This window comes from Neocloeon triangulifer, unplaced genomic scaffold (assembly GCF_031216515.1).
Source record: "Neocloeon triangulifer isolate White Clay Creek 2 clone unplaced genomic scaffold, ASM3121651v1 ptg000017l, whole genome shotgun sequence".
NCBI lineage: Eukaryota > Metazoa > Arthropoda > Insecta > Ephemeroptera > Baetidae > Neocloeon > Neocloeon triangulifer.
In genome coordinates this window covers 4195033-4208918 of record NW_026775559.1, presented here as the reverse complement: position 1 = coordinate 4208918, position 13886 = coordinate 4195033, and the positions used below count along the sequence as shown (strand labels likewise).

At 37.6% G+C, this 13886-nt stretch overlaps 1 protein-coding gene across 6 annotated transcripts in view; it reads left to right on the top strand.

Annotated features, from left to right (window-relative positions):
- The window catches only part of LOC132203223 (acetylcholine receptor subunit alpha-like), a 51266-nt gene extending 42068 nt beyond the window's left edge, over window positions 1-9198 (top strand). For 4 of the 6 annotated variants that reach the window (XM_059630841.1, XM_059630840.1, XM_059630845.1 and 1 more), the window contains 7 exons: window positions 722-890; window positions 3524-3660; window positions 4131-4418; window positions 6226-6402; window positions 8218-8500; window positions 8803-8973; window positions 9051-9198. In XM_059630841.1, coding sequence (XP_059486824.1) covers window positions 722-890; window positions 3524-3660; window positions 4131-4418; window positions 6226-6402; window positions 8218-8500; window positions 8803-8973; window positions 9051-9065 — 1240 coding nt within the window. In that variant the 3' untranslated portion in view covers window positions 9066-9198. The remainder of the gene's footprint in view (window positions 1-721; window positions 891-3523; window positions 3661-4130; window positions 4419-6225; window positions 6403-8217; window positions 8501-8802; window positions 8974-9050) is intronic. The other 2 variants (XM_059630844.1, XM_059630842.1) reach the window with 1 other exon arrangement.
- The last annotated feature ends 4688 nt before the right edge of the window (window positions 9199-13886 follow it).

The window sequence follows — 13886 nt, the reverse complement described above, 5'->3', positions numbered from 1 at the left end:
GATTTGATTTATTTTATTTCTGTTTATTAGTAATTTAATGAGCTAAATCTTCAATAACTATTTGTAAGTCTGCAAGTTGCGGACATTTTAAATGATGCAACTCAAATAAAAGCATCTTTTGTTTGGCTTCACCAGAACTCAAGAAGAAAATGCGGGCGTTCGTGTTTACGAGTGGTGGAAACTCGTCGTTCTAAGTCGCCAAAGGGGCCCTTATTAAAGAAGCCATTTGACATGATGAGATACGCACAAGAGAAATAAAAGCTGAATTGAAGGCGGCTGAAAAGACGCGAGTTATTATGCATTTCCGCAGCGGTGGGTTCGCGAGGGAGGGCTGCTCGCGCGTTAACAAAAGGCGAAATTTCTGCTCGACGGATCCTTCCCCTTTTCTCATTAGGAATGCGGGAACCCGGCTTTGATTAAAAAATTTCTAATCCTACCCAGATATAGAGCAAACTTTATTGTTTTCCTCGGGCGAAAATCACGCCGCGCGCGAATCAGAGATCAATATATAGACACTTTTACGGCCACTTTGCCAACCGGCCCTTCGGCTATCATTTTTTCATAAAATTCCACCTCGTTTTTATCACCCAGAATTTTTACACGGTCGTAAAAGTGCGAGCTTTAAAAACACACTCTTAACTCCTAACCGGCTCATTTGTTTTTGCTTGATATGGCGAAAAAAAAATTACATTTTGCTAATCGGTTGATTTCTGACAAACAGGAACGAGAAGTTCTACACGTGCTGCGACGAGCCGTACCTGGATATCACGTTCAACATCACGATGCGCCGCAAGACCCTCTTCTACACGGTCAACATCATCATCCCCTGCATGGGCATCTCCTTTCTCACCGTGTTAACCTTCTACCTGCCCTCCGACAGCGGGGAAAAGGTGCGTTAATTCAATCACTCTCCTGCGTGACGTTTGTCTGCTTTTTTTCTGGTTTGTTTTTTGTTTGCGGCGCAAAAGCAAACTGCACGAATTCGCCCGGTTGGCTTTCGCGCAAATCGCTCAAATTTCTGCTGCGAGCGGTCGAGTGTGCAAAAAGTGGCCACTCGACCGGCCGAATTTACTGCGCTCGGCCATTGAACGTTGGCGGAAAAAGTCGACCGATTTTTCCTCCGGGATTTCAATTAAGCCAATGCTCAGCAGCCCCTGCAGCAAAACCGTTCTTGATGGGGGCCTGGGGAACCATTACGATCATTACTTTTAGGAAAAAAGATCGGTTGGGGAGACTAAGTGACTTTGATCACAAAAAAATAATGAAATGGCTAAAAATAAAAGTAAAAGAAGATGTCTGAGAAAATTGAAGCTTTATAAAAAGTATGAAAAGTATCCAAAATTGTAATGAAAATATCTTCTAAAAATTAGTTTAAAAGTATCAAAGTAATTATAAAATATTGTAACTTTGAAACATTCATATTTACGAAAAACATTGTTTATTTTTTATGTTATTGTAATTTTCAAAAGATTTCATTCGTAGTTACGCTTATGCAACAGTTTAACTTTAAAAATTAAATTACTATCTTTTATAAAATTTAAACATTACTTCAAAGCAGCCAGGTGAATTTCCACTACCGGTAGATTAATCTGATGCTTGTTGCATAATGCACAATTTTATTTCAGGCACTTGTGACCCAATTGTTGGTTTCCCTTTGCCAGTAAAGATCAAAGCACCACAAGATGAAACTGTTGATTTTTTCAAACACAAAGCTCTCACCCTGCTCTTACCTGGGTAAATTAGATTTTCCCTCACTTTTACAACACACAAACTCAATTACAGTTTTCTGTGGGAGAAAATATATAGTTAAAATTCAATATAAGTACAGATTATGTTTTGCACTTCATATTAAATTATTTATGAAAGTTTAAATCAGGCCAAAAACCGATTAAAAACTAAATTTAAATATTTGCAACTTGGTTTTAGGTAGAAATGTTTTTTTTACTTCGTTGTAATTAAAACCAAGTTTGAATACCCGCCCTTCACTTTGATTCATTGCCCAAGACAAAGGGTACGTCTTTTGACGTCTTAGAATTTCTCCCAGGCCACCTTTTGGAATACATACATACATTATTTTCATCAAAGAGTGCAAAACTTTCTTGGCAAAGCAAACTCGCGTGCACGCTGGAGACGCAGGCAGGAGAGTAAAATTCAAACTGCTCGAGGGCCGAGCTGCCGCGTTTCTTTGCTTATTATTACGGGGCGGCTCTTTCGGAATGTTCTTCGCCTCTCTTGATGGCGCAAGTAGGCTTTTTGTCAGGCTCGCCTGTCAAGCCGGTTGCCTATAGTTTGCAAATGACAGGCGCTATGTAAACAGAGCACAAAGCCGGCGTGCCTGAGCAAGCGCCTCGTTTTCTTTTCCCTGCTTGCCTTTGACTGCGGCAGCCTCGAGTGGAAAGCGAAGAAAAAAAGCAGAGTTCGTCAAAAATTCGCGAATAATCGTCGTGGCACTGACTTTGATTTACTCATGGTGGGCCGCTTTTTGCTTGCTCGTCTCTCTTTCGTCAGAAAGAAGGAGAAAGCGGCGCCTAACAAGGAATGCGACTTCTGGGAATTCGCACACGCTGATGGATTTGGCTGAGAATAAATTCATCACGAGAGCTGCTTTTAAACTATTCCGAAGCCAATTTTCGCTTCACTGCCAAAAGCGCTCTGTAACTTCAAACAAAACGCTTGCGTTTGCTTTAGGAAGATCGCTTTTTCCACGAACTAAGGCGATATATCTTTGTTCCTATAGTGCGTAGCTGGTACGTAGATCAACGCAAGACCGTCTATAGCCCTGGCAAAAGTAATTAAAACAATAAGATTTTATATATATATTTACCATTCAATTTGATAAAATCATGCTCTCACAAAGCATATTTTGATCGTAAATGTGAAGATGCAGAATATAATACGTTTTAATTAAAAAAAAACTGATCATTTTTGAAAACCTGCAAAACCAAGGTATTTAAAAAATAATATTTTAAATAAAGATGCATGTTTTTTTTTCAACTTTATTATTATTATTATTATTGATCAAAAAATGTGTTTTTTTAATTAACTTATTTTCAATTTTTTTTTTATTCTTAAATTCACTAAACATTTGTGGTGTTAATTTTATTTATCTAATTGAATCATGCAAATTTTATTATAACCTCCTTTGCCTGATCAATAAAAAACAATACAATTAAGTGATGAAGATTTCAATGGTGTGAGACTAAAATCGAGTAAAGCTCTGAGGATATTTATGGAATTCAGAGCAGGAACAGAACTTTCCGCAAAACTTAAAACATCTGCTCTTGAGATGTATGTTAGCCTGAAGCAGTTAATTACGTTAATTACGGGCCGAGTACTTTCTAGCTGAGCCAAAGCAATTTACGCCCTCCCTCTCATTATGGTAAATCTTTTTAAAGCCAGCTGCGTGCGTTAATTTAAAAGTTCGTGGTTCAAATCCAAATATCAAATTTACTCCTCGACATTAGGAGCTGGCAGGAGAGGCACTTGATGAAATTAACTAACGCTTACTCCCTTTGGCTCACAGGTGACGCTTTCAATCTCGATTCTCATTAGTCTCCACGTGTTCTTCCTGCTGGTTGTGGAGATCATTCCTCCCACGAGCCTGGTGGTGCCGCTGCTGGGCAAGTACCTCATATTCGCCATGATACTCGTCTCGATAAGGTAAACCCTGCTCTCAATAATAACTTTTCGCTTTTCCCATTATCACCCCATGAATATGGTAATTGGCCCAGCCCTCGTCTTTGCTTTCTTTTCCCTACACACCCTTTGCAAAAAGAATATTACAGATTTAATTTTGATGGAGAAAATATTCAACCAAGAAATTCTTGCAATATTTTAGTTCAATATATTACCAATTCAAGTTATCAATCAGTAACTAATGAAGATGGAAAGTTTAATTTCCTTAATTTACAGTTTATACTAATTTAGAAAATAATATAATTGAACAAATCACTAAACTATGCTAAAAACTGAGTTAGCTTAGTCTTGTTATTAATTAGTTATTCAAGATTTGTTTATTTTTTTAGTAATATGAAATCACTTTCTTGGAGACTGCTTTAAATTTCTATGATTGAGACCCTATTTTTTTCAAATTTCCTTTTGATGACTTTCTCAAACTGTTCCTTCCACAGTATATGCGTGACGGTGGTGGTGCTCAACGTTCACTTCCGGTCGCCGCAGACCCACAGGATGGCCCCGTGGGTGAAGCGCGTGTTCATCCACATCCTGCCACGGCTGCTGGTGATGCGTCGGCCGCAGTACCAGTTCGAGCTGCTGCATCGCTACAACCGCGTCATGCTGCCGCAGGCCTACTACCCCTACCAGCCGACCGCCCCTTCGGAGGCGCCCGTACCCGTCGAACAGCCGCGTCCACCCTCCAGGGCGCACTCCCTCAAAGAGGAGTTGTCCTCCTCGCCCAGGTACGTCATCGGAATGAGAGGATTTCAACTACCAACCATTTTATCTCTCCATTCCTATTATATCATTTTCGGCCTTGGTGGGTTCTCTCAAGAATCAAATTAACTGCATTAAGTCGAAAGGGTTGAGAAAACACGTTGCATTGGATTTCACGAGCGATTTGCCCAAGCAAATGGGGCGTTCTTTCCGCCCGCGTCTGGTGCAGCAACGGTTGCATAACCACCTCAAACAGTTTAATTTCCCCGACTTTTTCTCTTCTGCACAACACATGGGGCGGAAAGGGTCGTCTCTTGCTTGAATTCATGCCGAGATATTAGAGATTTTCATCTAGAGAATTATAGAAAAGCACCACCACAGAAGACTATAGATAAGAGATGAGACGGAAATTGCCTTTTACAATCCTAAATGCAGTTTAGACTTCCTGTTCTAATCCCTTGAGCACATTATATTCTTTAGACAAAAAGATGAACTTCTTATATTTTCCCCCAGAAAAGATTTGAAGCTTTATGCGTTAGCAGAAAACTCTCTCGACTTTTTGACGCTGCTGGCTCGTTGGCTCCCAAACATGTGATGTTTTGCGGTCTTTTCACTTACTCGAAGGTGCTGCGCCGAGAAGCAATGTGTTTTTTTTTATTCCGGCGTTCTTTTGTTATTTTAGATAAAGAAAAGCAATGACAGTTTCCCTCCGCCTTTCAGTAGTCACTTTCAAAGCCGGCGGAGATAAGAGAGTCGCTCGCTGCTTTCATCAAAAGGAGCGCGCGAGTGGCCAATACACGCAGAAGCCAGCAGTACTTGTGCGAAACTGCGCTGGCCGCTTTTCCTTTGAGCTTGATAAGTCTGTGAGAGGACTGGGATCTGCTTTCGGAGAATTCGATCAAAATGTGCGGAGTGACTGAAAGCGATTTAGCTGACTTTGCTTTTTCTTTGTCGATTCCAAATTTTGCTACTTTTCCAATGAGAATAATCTTTATTATGTATACCATCAAAGGAGATTTCAAGAAACTTTCACCATCATATTGAATAAATTTATAACAATTATTATTTTTATATATAAAAGATAATATTAATGAATTTATAATTTTTTTTATCACAAGAATTAGTAAAACAATGAATTCACGTTGAGTAATTGAGTATGTAAATAAGTATTTACATACATTACATTAAAAAAAATCTGCTGCATATAATACAGACTGGTAATAATTTACATTGTTGCTTATTAGTTCATCAATCTTTGTTATTTTCCTTCAAATATTTTTAAAATGTTTTTGTTTTAATTTTTACTATAGGTTCAAATAATAATGTATACAGTAATAATTTTAAATAATTACTTATGCATTTAATTGAACCTAATATACTCATTATTGGCATAGTAAAATCAAAAGTTTACAACGATATAGGAACCAATTGGTAAACAATTGCAATGTTTAATCACTATTGTTGTAAAGACTTGATATGACTATAATATGTACCAGTAAGGAAGTTCTCTATATGCCAAGGAAACCTTTGCTCTCCTTGAATTCTTTTCCTCATTATTTTCAATTAATTATGCACCTCTAGTTTTTTAAACAAATCATGCTGATCATAAAAAAGCGTTTCAAGGCCATGAGCTAGCAGCTAAACAAATTTGCGTTAAAAATGTGGCAAAATCCAGCATACAAATCACCCCGTTACTGCAGTGGATTTTATATCGATTTTGAAAGTTTATTCAAATTGCGGCAAATCGTTTTGAACCTTTTGAGAGAACCGGCCATCAGGGGTCGGAACAAGTGGGTGTGGCATGCTGAGTGTGTCCCCTGGCTGTCCCCGTAGTTCGCTGTCGTGCTGCTCGACCCCTCGAGAGGCGTTGATCGCGGCGATCGCGCGGCGCGTCGAGCTGCACCAGCAGAGGCAGCGCCGGTTGCGGCGCCACCGCCAGCTGCACCGCGCCCAGCAGCACACGGAGGAGATCAGCGACGACGACGACGATGACGACGACCAGGCAACAGGGTACATTATGAGACTCGCTCGTCTTACTTTTGAAAGAGAAATGAAAGAGTGCTGTTTCAAAATAAAAAAATAAGCAAGCGCTTTTCCAGTCAAGAGAGAAGTCGAGTTGAAAAGTTCTCTCCTGCATGCAAGAGCGTAGAGCCGCACAAATTTTATCTTCCACGTACCTTTTTATTACATAATCTTTAGATGTAGAGTTGGCATGCGTGTGCACCATAGTTATAGTTCTTTATTATTATTACTAGGTGCCTTCGGAGCTTATCGCAGTGTAGATCGTCGCATGTGCAACACAATGACCATTTATTAGCAGCTGAGAGTTGTATGTAGTTTGCAGAACTGGCGGTGCCGCATCATTCGCAATAAAGTGCAATTTATCTACTGGGCTCGAGCCAAGAACTATAGCAATATGACTTTCCGTTACTTTGAAGAAAATTATTTTGATTCCTTTTTACTTATTTCAAATTACAAAAATTTCTTTGGAATTGGGATACAAATAAATTAAAAGCAATATTGTTGCTATTCTTAATCGTTTGAAGCCATAAAAATAAAATACTTTCTATGTCTTTCAACCGCAATTTTTAATGAAATAACGCTTAATTAAATATTTATTTATTCTCTGCTTTTCATTTAAAAATTGAGAGAAAATTGTCTGGCCAAAATGAAAAAGCAGCAAAGTTTTTTTTTATAATTTAAAAAAGTAGCCCATTCATCAATTCAATTTACATACGATTTTTTTTATCTTTTTGAATTTATTTTTTAAAAAACTACTGTGTCGTTGAAGAGTTATAATATTTTAGTAGAATTCGCAAATGAAGGAATTGTTAATTTTGAAAAAGAAGAAAAGGAACTCAAATTGCGGAGCAAAAATATGCGGCACTCGCAAAGTCAACTAATTCGTTTTCACATTTTACACCGGCAATAGTTGTCACAGTAGATGAGGTGCTTCCAGTTTTTTGCTGTAGTCGTTACGGCCCAAAATGTTTATACTCAAACGCAGCATATGTATAAACATGCGTCTTCCTGCTTAAAAGCAATAAAAGCATGCTGAAAAATTTAAAGTGCTTTTGAGTGTGCACTAGCTGTACCATACGTAAATGCTATAAAACCATACAAAATGTGCGCGGCATAATTCTGCGCTGCTCTCGCTTAAAAAGGGCGAATGTTAAATAAAAAAAATTTTGCGCAACTCTAATGGGAATGATGCGCAAGAAAGTGGAAAATTTCGATTCATTCTGATGCTGATCATAGAGTAAATAGTGATGAGAGCAATTAATTATTTCTTTTACATAATATGACACTTGGGACTTCTGTAAGCTATGTCCTTATAGAAATAAACTAGTATAAAAAAATGTCTAGTAAATATATTTATAAATTTTTTATAAAATAAAATGTAATAATTTAGTGTGAAAAATCTAAATTTGTCAAAGTTGAATAAAATTACTAACGTTTAAAACTAAATAAATAAAATTAATTTTTAAAAACAATATTTATATCATATTAATAAGAAATATTGTCTCGATTCTATTTAAAATATTAAATTTAAAATATAATTATGTTAGTTTTAATAAAAATTAACAATACAAAAACGTATGTTGTCGCTCCCAAGAAATAATATGGACAGTTGCACCCTGTTGCACACAATCGCGCATTGAAAATGAGCAACAGAAACTAAAAAAGTTATGATAACCTTTTTTTTCAATAAAAGTTTGTTTTAAGTTATTAATAAATCTAGCATAAGGTCTTGTGATTCACCTGTGTGCTTCTCATTCATTTGCCAAAATGTTGTATTTTCTGACCGAGGTGGTTCTCTTGCAGAGTGACGGCGCCCCTTCCGCCTGAATTCTCGGCCTCAGGGTCCCTGCGGGGCAGCTGCCAAATTCACGGGCCGCCGCCCGGCTCACCGCCCCATGTGCTCACCCCGCCGCCCTTGGACTCCGTGATGGGGCCTGGCGTGGCCGCCGACGACGCCGAAGACAAGAGTCCTGTGCTCAACAACCCCGCCTTCTCGCACACAAACTGCCCCCCAGAAGTTCACAAGACCTGCTTCTGTGTTCGTTTCATTGCAGAGCACACACGCATGCTCGAAGAGTCCACAAAGGTAATTAAAATTATTAAATCCTTTAGTTCTTTTGTCAAATTTAACATTTAATTGATGAATTAAGAATTTGTACTCTATAGACGAACTATACTCAATAAAAGAGACGCGCAAAAACTGTATCTATAGAAAAATAAATACATTAATTGCTATGATTTATTTTAATATATTAATTGATTGCTCTATTGGGAAATCAATTAAAAGAAAATTATTTTAAACAATTAAACTTTTTTGTTTTTATCAAAAATGTATTTTTGTATTTAATATGTTATATCAGATCTTAAAATTTTTAATTTAATAATTAGGTGAAGGAAGATTGGAAATATGTGGCAATGGTGCTTGACCGGCTGTTCCTGTGGATTTTCACGCTGGCAGTACTAGTGGGCACTGCGGGCATCATTCTGCAGGCGCCCACACTCTACGACGATCGCGTACCCATTGACAAAAAATTCTCGGAGTTTGCCACCACAACCGTGGTAAGTTTCAAAATAAAATTTAAATTTTTTTTTGTTGTACCTTTTTTAAATCAAAATTAATTCCTCTCTTTTTTCAGAGGAGAATCATTTGAAGGAAACCAGTCTTTAGTTATTTGTTGTTAGTTTGTGTTTTGTGTTAGCTCCGTACAATTTGAGATCAAATAAAATATATTTTAGATTTCCTAGACTATGACGTTTTCAATAAAAGCTGTTCAATCCTTGTTGGCAAAACTTAACTATCATTTCATTTAACCACACTGAATATAAACAAGAACAACTTTTTGAGAACCTAAGAAGAATCAGCTTTGGCCTCGACGGGTTTCTGAAATAAATCAAGAAAATTAAATAATACTAAAATTAATTAAGTATTGATTTCATTTTCGCACTTCATAGCCGCTTGAAGGCTTTGAGTCGTCGATTTGCAGCTTGTGCAAACTATCAACTAGTTTTTTGAGCTCCAACACATCTCGGTCCAGCCGCTGCTTAACCTCCTGGCTCGCTTTCAACATTTCCAGCGTTTCTTCTTTTTCTGCATGTCCAGGGCCGCAGGGTGAATTAATGTCCTGATCATGTGGACGGAAGAGGTGCCTCTTTTTGCAGAAACGAACTTTATTCTTTGCATCCATTTTGCAGATTAAAGCCAACAATAGATGGTTCAAAATTTTATACCAAACAATACAACAAAAATTTTATCGTATTGTTGCATTTAATTTTTTTTTTATTCTTAACCACTAAAGGCACAACAATTTAAAAATATTTTATTTGAACACTTTTATAAAATTATTATTTGCAATAAGCTATTTTTATATTAATATTCTCAAATAACTGTAGAAAAATAAATAAAACGTTTTTTGCATTGCTCAATAAGTCCGTAATTTTTAAGACAATTGGGGGGGGGGGAATGATTACTTTCCAACTTATTTGAACAAAAATACCAAAAATAAATTACTTCATTTTTTTTTACAGTAATTCCCATTGTAAGGTTCACAATCTGCAGGAAAGCTTCTTCAAAAGCATCTCAGACGATTATTGACGTCTGACGTCAATAAAAAATTCATCTTCTCAATGCTCAAACAATTTGGTGACACTTGAAACAAATTATGCATTATATGGGTGCTTGTGTAAAGGTGCCTGATGCCCGACCTTAAAATAAATTGTGTTTACGCACGAAGCTGGCTGGATTATAATCATAGAGCCCCCAACTATAGGCGCCACGTGCATGCAGGCGCTTACAAACTTATGCCTGACCCTTACAATTTTGGCAATTTTGAATGAGCAGAGTAGGCAAATTTTCTGAGGAGAGGGTTTGTAATGGTGACGAAATACCATGAGCCGGTTTAATATTATGGGTATTATCAGCCAAGGAGTAGGATATCAGTTGTTATTTCTAAGCTCAACGAGAAACATCATCCTGCCAGAAGATCATATATTCATGGGTAATTTCACAGATCGAAATATTTCATATAACTTCACAGAACTTTCTATTTTTATTTATTAAAACTGGGTGGACCGACAACATCCCAAGCAACATGAAGTCATCTCGATGGGAAGCAAAGAACCAATTGAAATAAAGAAGGTTCTTATCCAACCGTATTACAAAGTGTTTCCAGCACACATGGAATCAGCTGTGCTGACGTTGCTGTTTTTAAAACCACTCGAAGAATAAATTATAAGAAATTATTTTTAAATGAAGTTCAGGAGTCAAAACTGATAAGCTGAAACTGCCCTTCTTTTCACTGCCGGCACCAATCGTTATGCAGGAAAGACATCAATATTATTAAAATATTAAAGTTAGCCTGAAGAATAAAAATTTAAAAAAATGGGTTTTGCGCTTGTCAAAATGAAATTTTTAAATCTTTCCTACCGACGATAGACCCTGCAGGCCTGCATTAAAAAAAATTGTCAATATTTAATGAGTTGTTAAATATATGATATTTTGACTTTAGAGTGGAAATAAAAATCAATGTCCTTTACATTGAAAACGAAATAAATAGCATGTGTAATTATTATTTTTTTTTTAATAATTTTAATTGAATCTAAACAAAAAGAAAATGTACACATTCAAAGTTCAATTCTAAGTAAAGCAGAAGATTATATGTTCTGCACTTATTCTAAAAAAGAATGGTTTATTAAGACCTTTATTTGTTTCATTGAATCTCTTCAGAGACAAAATTAGCTACGGACCATATTTCCTGTTAGTAGTGACATCTGCAAAGAGAACGCAAAGCACAACGCAGTCAACGCATGCTCTCATTCAAAAATCGTTTGTTCGTCTGCAATCCAGCGGATCTTCTACAAAGAATAAATATGAACTGGCTGCTCAATTTTCCAGTTTCGTCTGCAATAAATGGAAGAAAATTCTTAAAAAAAAAAAATAAATAAATAAATGTAAAACTTGACAAGTTTTTAGGTATAGTCGATAAATTTTCAAATAAACCCTCCGTATCCACGCCGAAAGCAAAAGTTTCCCTCGTCCGCCACCCCTTGCGCTGCCCTTCTACGTGAGGGTTGCTGGAGACTCGCGCCAATAATGTGATGGGGGAGTGAGGAACTTTTACAAGCATTAACTTCCCTTACCTCTCTTCCAACCCTTCCAACCAAAACTAATATTTGATGGGATTTGGTCTAATAAGTGAAAATGACTCATCCTATCATTAATTCAGAACTAGTTCAGCAAAGGTGCAGAACTGGTGTCGATCTGATGCAGATCAGCTGAACCGATCCTGCATTATTTCTGTACCATTTTTGCATGAGATCTGCATTAATTCAAAATTTAAATGATATTGATATGAAATAAATTCTCCGAATCCTTATTTTGATTTATTAAAAATAAAAATAAAATCATTTAAAAAGCACTGTAAAAAATATTTTAATATAAAAATAAATTGCAAATGCCCTGACCAATAAAATGGTTTTATTGGTTATCTCATGAGAACTATAAACTTTAAAAAAAATTATTATGATATCAAACGGAAGCAACAGTGCGTTGAAAATTATATTTGTAAATCCATTAAGGGGTTGAAGCGGTAAGCTCAAGAACAATAAAAACTGTCGTTTGGCATCTTCATATCAGAAATAACATGCAAAAAGTACTAATTTAATAAATTATAGAAAAGAATCACATATGTATTATGTATTTTATCAGCACCCAAAAATTCACCAATGACAAAGACAAATTTCGTAGCCGAAAAGTGCTGCCCGCTGCAAAAAAAGCTGGAGTGCGACGGGATTGTGTCACTTTCGCGGTGCAAAACAGAGATGTTGGCGCATGCAGAAAGAAACGCTCTGTGCGGTTGGCGCGTGCGAGAGGCGAGCGAGGGAAAGGGTTGAATCAGCAGATAGCGCGCAAGTGAGTGGGGTTGGGGCCACATCATCAGTCTCAGCCGAAAAGATGCCCCTGTGACCTGCAGACGGACTCCGTGTGCCATTTGTCTCCGGGGCAAACAAATGCTACCAGAAAAGTATTGGTGGCCCCTGTTAAAGAAAAAGAGCAAAAAATATCGTCTGGTTTGTGAAAAGTCTTGCAAAGCATTCGATTTGAAAGTAGATTTTTGCGATAATGTCGGGCTGAATGAGTGCAAAACAAAATGAGGCGTCTTTGTGCGCGGGAAGTGCCTCTCGCAGCCCCTCCGATCCTCATTTCCATAACACCGCGTCGGGCTCTTTTGTTGGACCTCTCGGGACTTTATAAATAACCAATCAAACGGCCGAGGCCCTTTTTTATTTTAATGCACTTTCTTGCACACCCGGTGAAAATAATTCTCGACAAAACCAGATAAGGACACACAATAGGAAAGGAGTCTGCGTAGGGTCCTTTTTCCCAGCCGGTGCGAAAGTAGACGTGCCGCCGCGCGACGACGGGCCAATTCCATTTCGATGAAAGTGTTTTGGGGGTGCTAAACAATGACTTTTCTATTTCGTGAGGAAAATGTATGGTTCTCTAAGAGAAACTGGGGGGGGGGTCTTTATATTTAATTAGCATCAAATTTAAGAAATTTTGCAACCAATCTTTAATTTATTCTTCTTAAAATCTTAAAATTACAACCAAAAAAGTCAGATAAACAAAATTATGTAAATTTGAAGCAAAAAATTTATTCTTCAGTTCACTATTTAATAAGAACTTATGCCGCTGCAATTCACAACATTTGTGGATTTAGTTTTGATTGAATAAATGAATATAGAATCATCATTAATAATATCATCGAAAAATCTAAATCTTTAACTATTTCAGCGGTTATCACTAATAGGATGCACTTGAATATACTTTGAAATAGAAATAATGTTATAACAAGTTTTAACTTTGTTCTTCGTCCTTTCCTTTCTCAGCTGCTCCCATAAATATCCTTTCTCAGCTCTGCGGATTGCGCTTATCTAAATGATCATCTAAGGCAAAGAGGTGCTTTATTCGTGCTAGGGTCGCTTGTGGGAATTATTGGGCGAGCTCGCGCGGCGTGTTTGATTTAGGCGCGCGTTAATTCTGGCGAGCGCAGTTTTCGCACATCCACACAAACAGTCGCGCGCGCGTCTCTCGAAAGCGAGCATAAGACGGTGGACTTCCCACGAGGCAGATCCATTACCGGCTAAACACCTTTTAAAGCCGAGAGCGGCACACGCACGCATTTATCTCGGCCGCAAATCTGATTTCGCTCTCTTGTTGTGCGCCACTGCTGCTGCTGTGCTTGTATTATTTCCTACCTGGAGCCGCGCTGCATTCATTTGGCCGCATTAGCCGCGTGATTTATGCCCTTCTTAAATTGAATCCGAGCCAAACGCCTCTCCAGAGGCAAGGTGGAAACGCTTCTCGCGCACAACTTGCGCATTTCCATACTTATTTGAATTCCGGCTCTGTTTCGGAACAGCGACCCCACCAACCAACAGATGAGAAAGATTAAATTATAATATTTTTTGTAGTG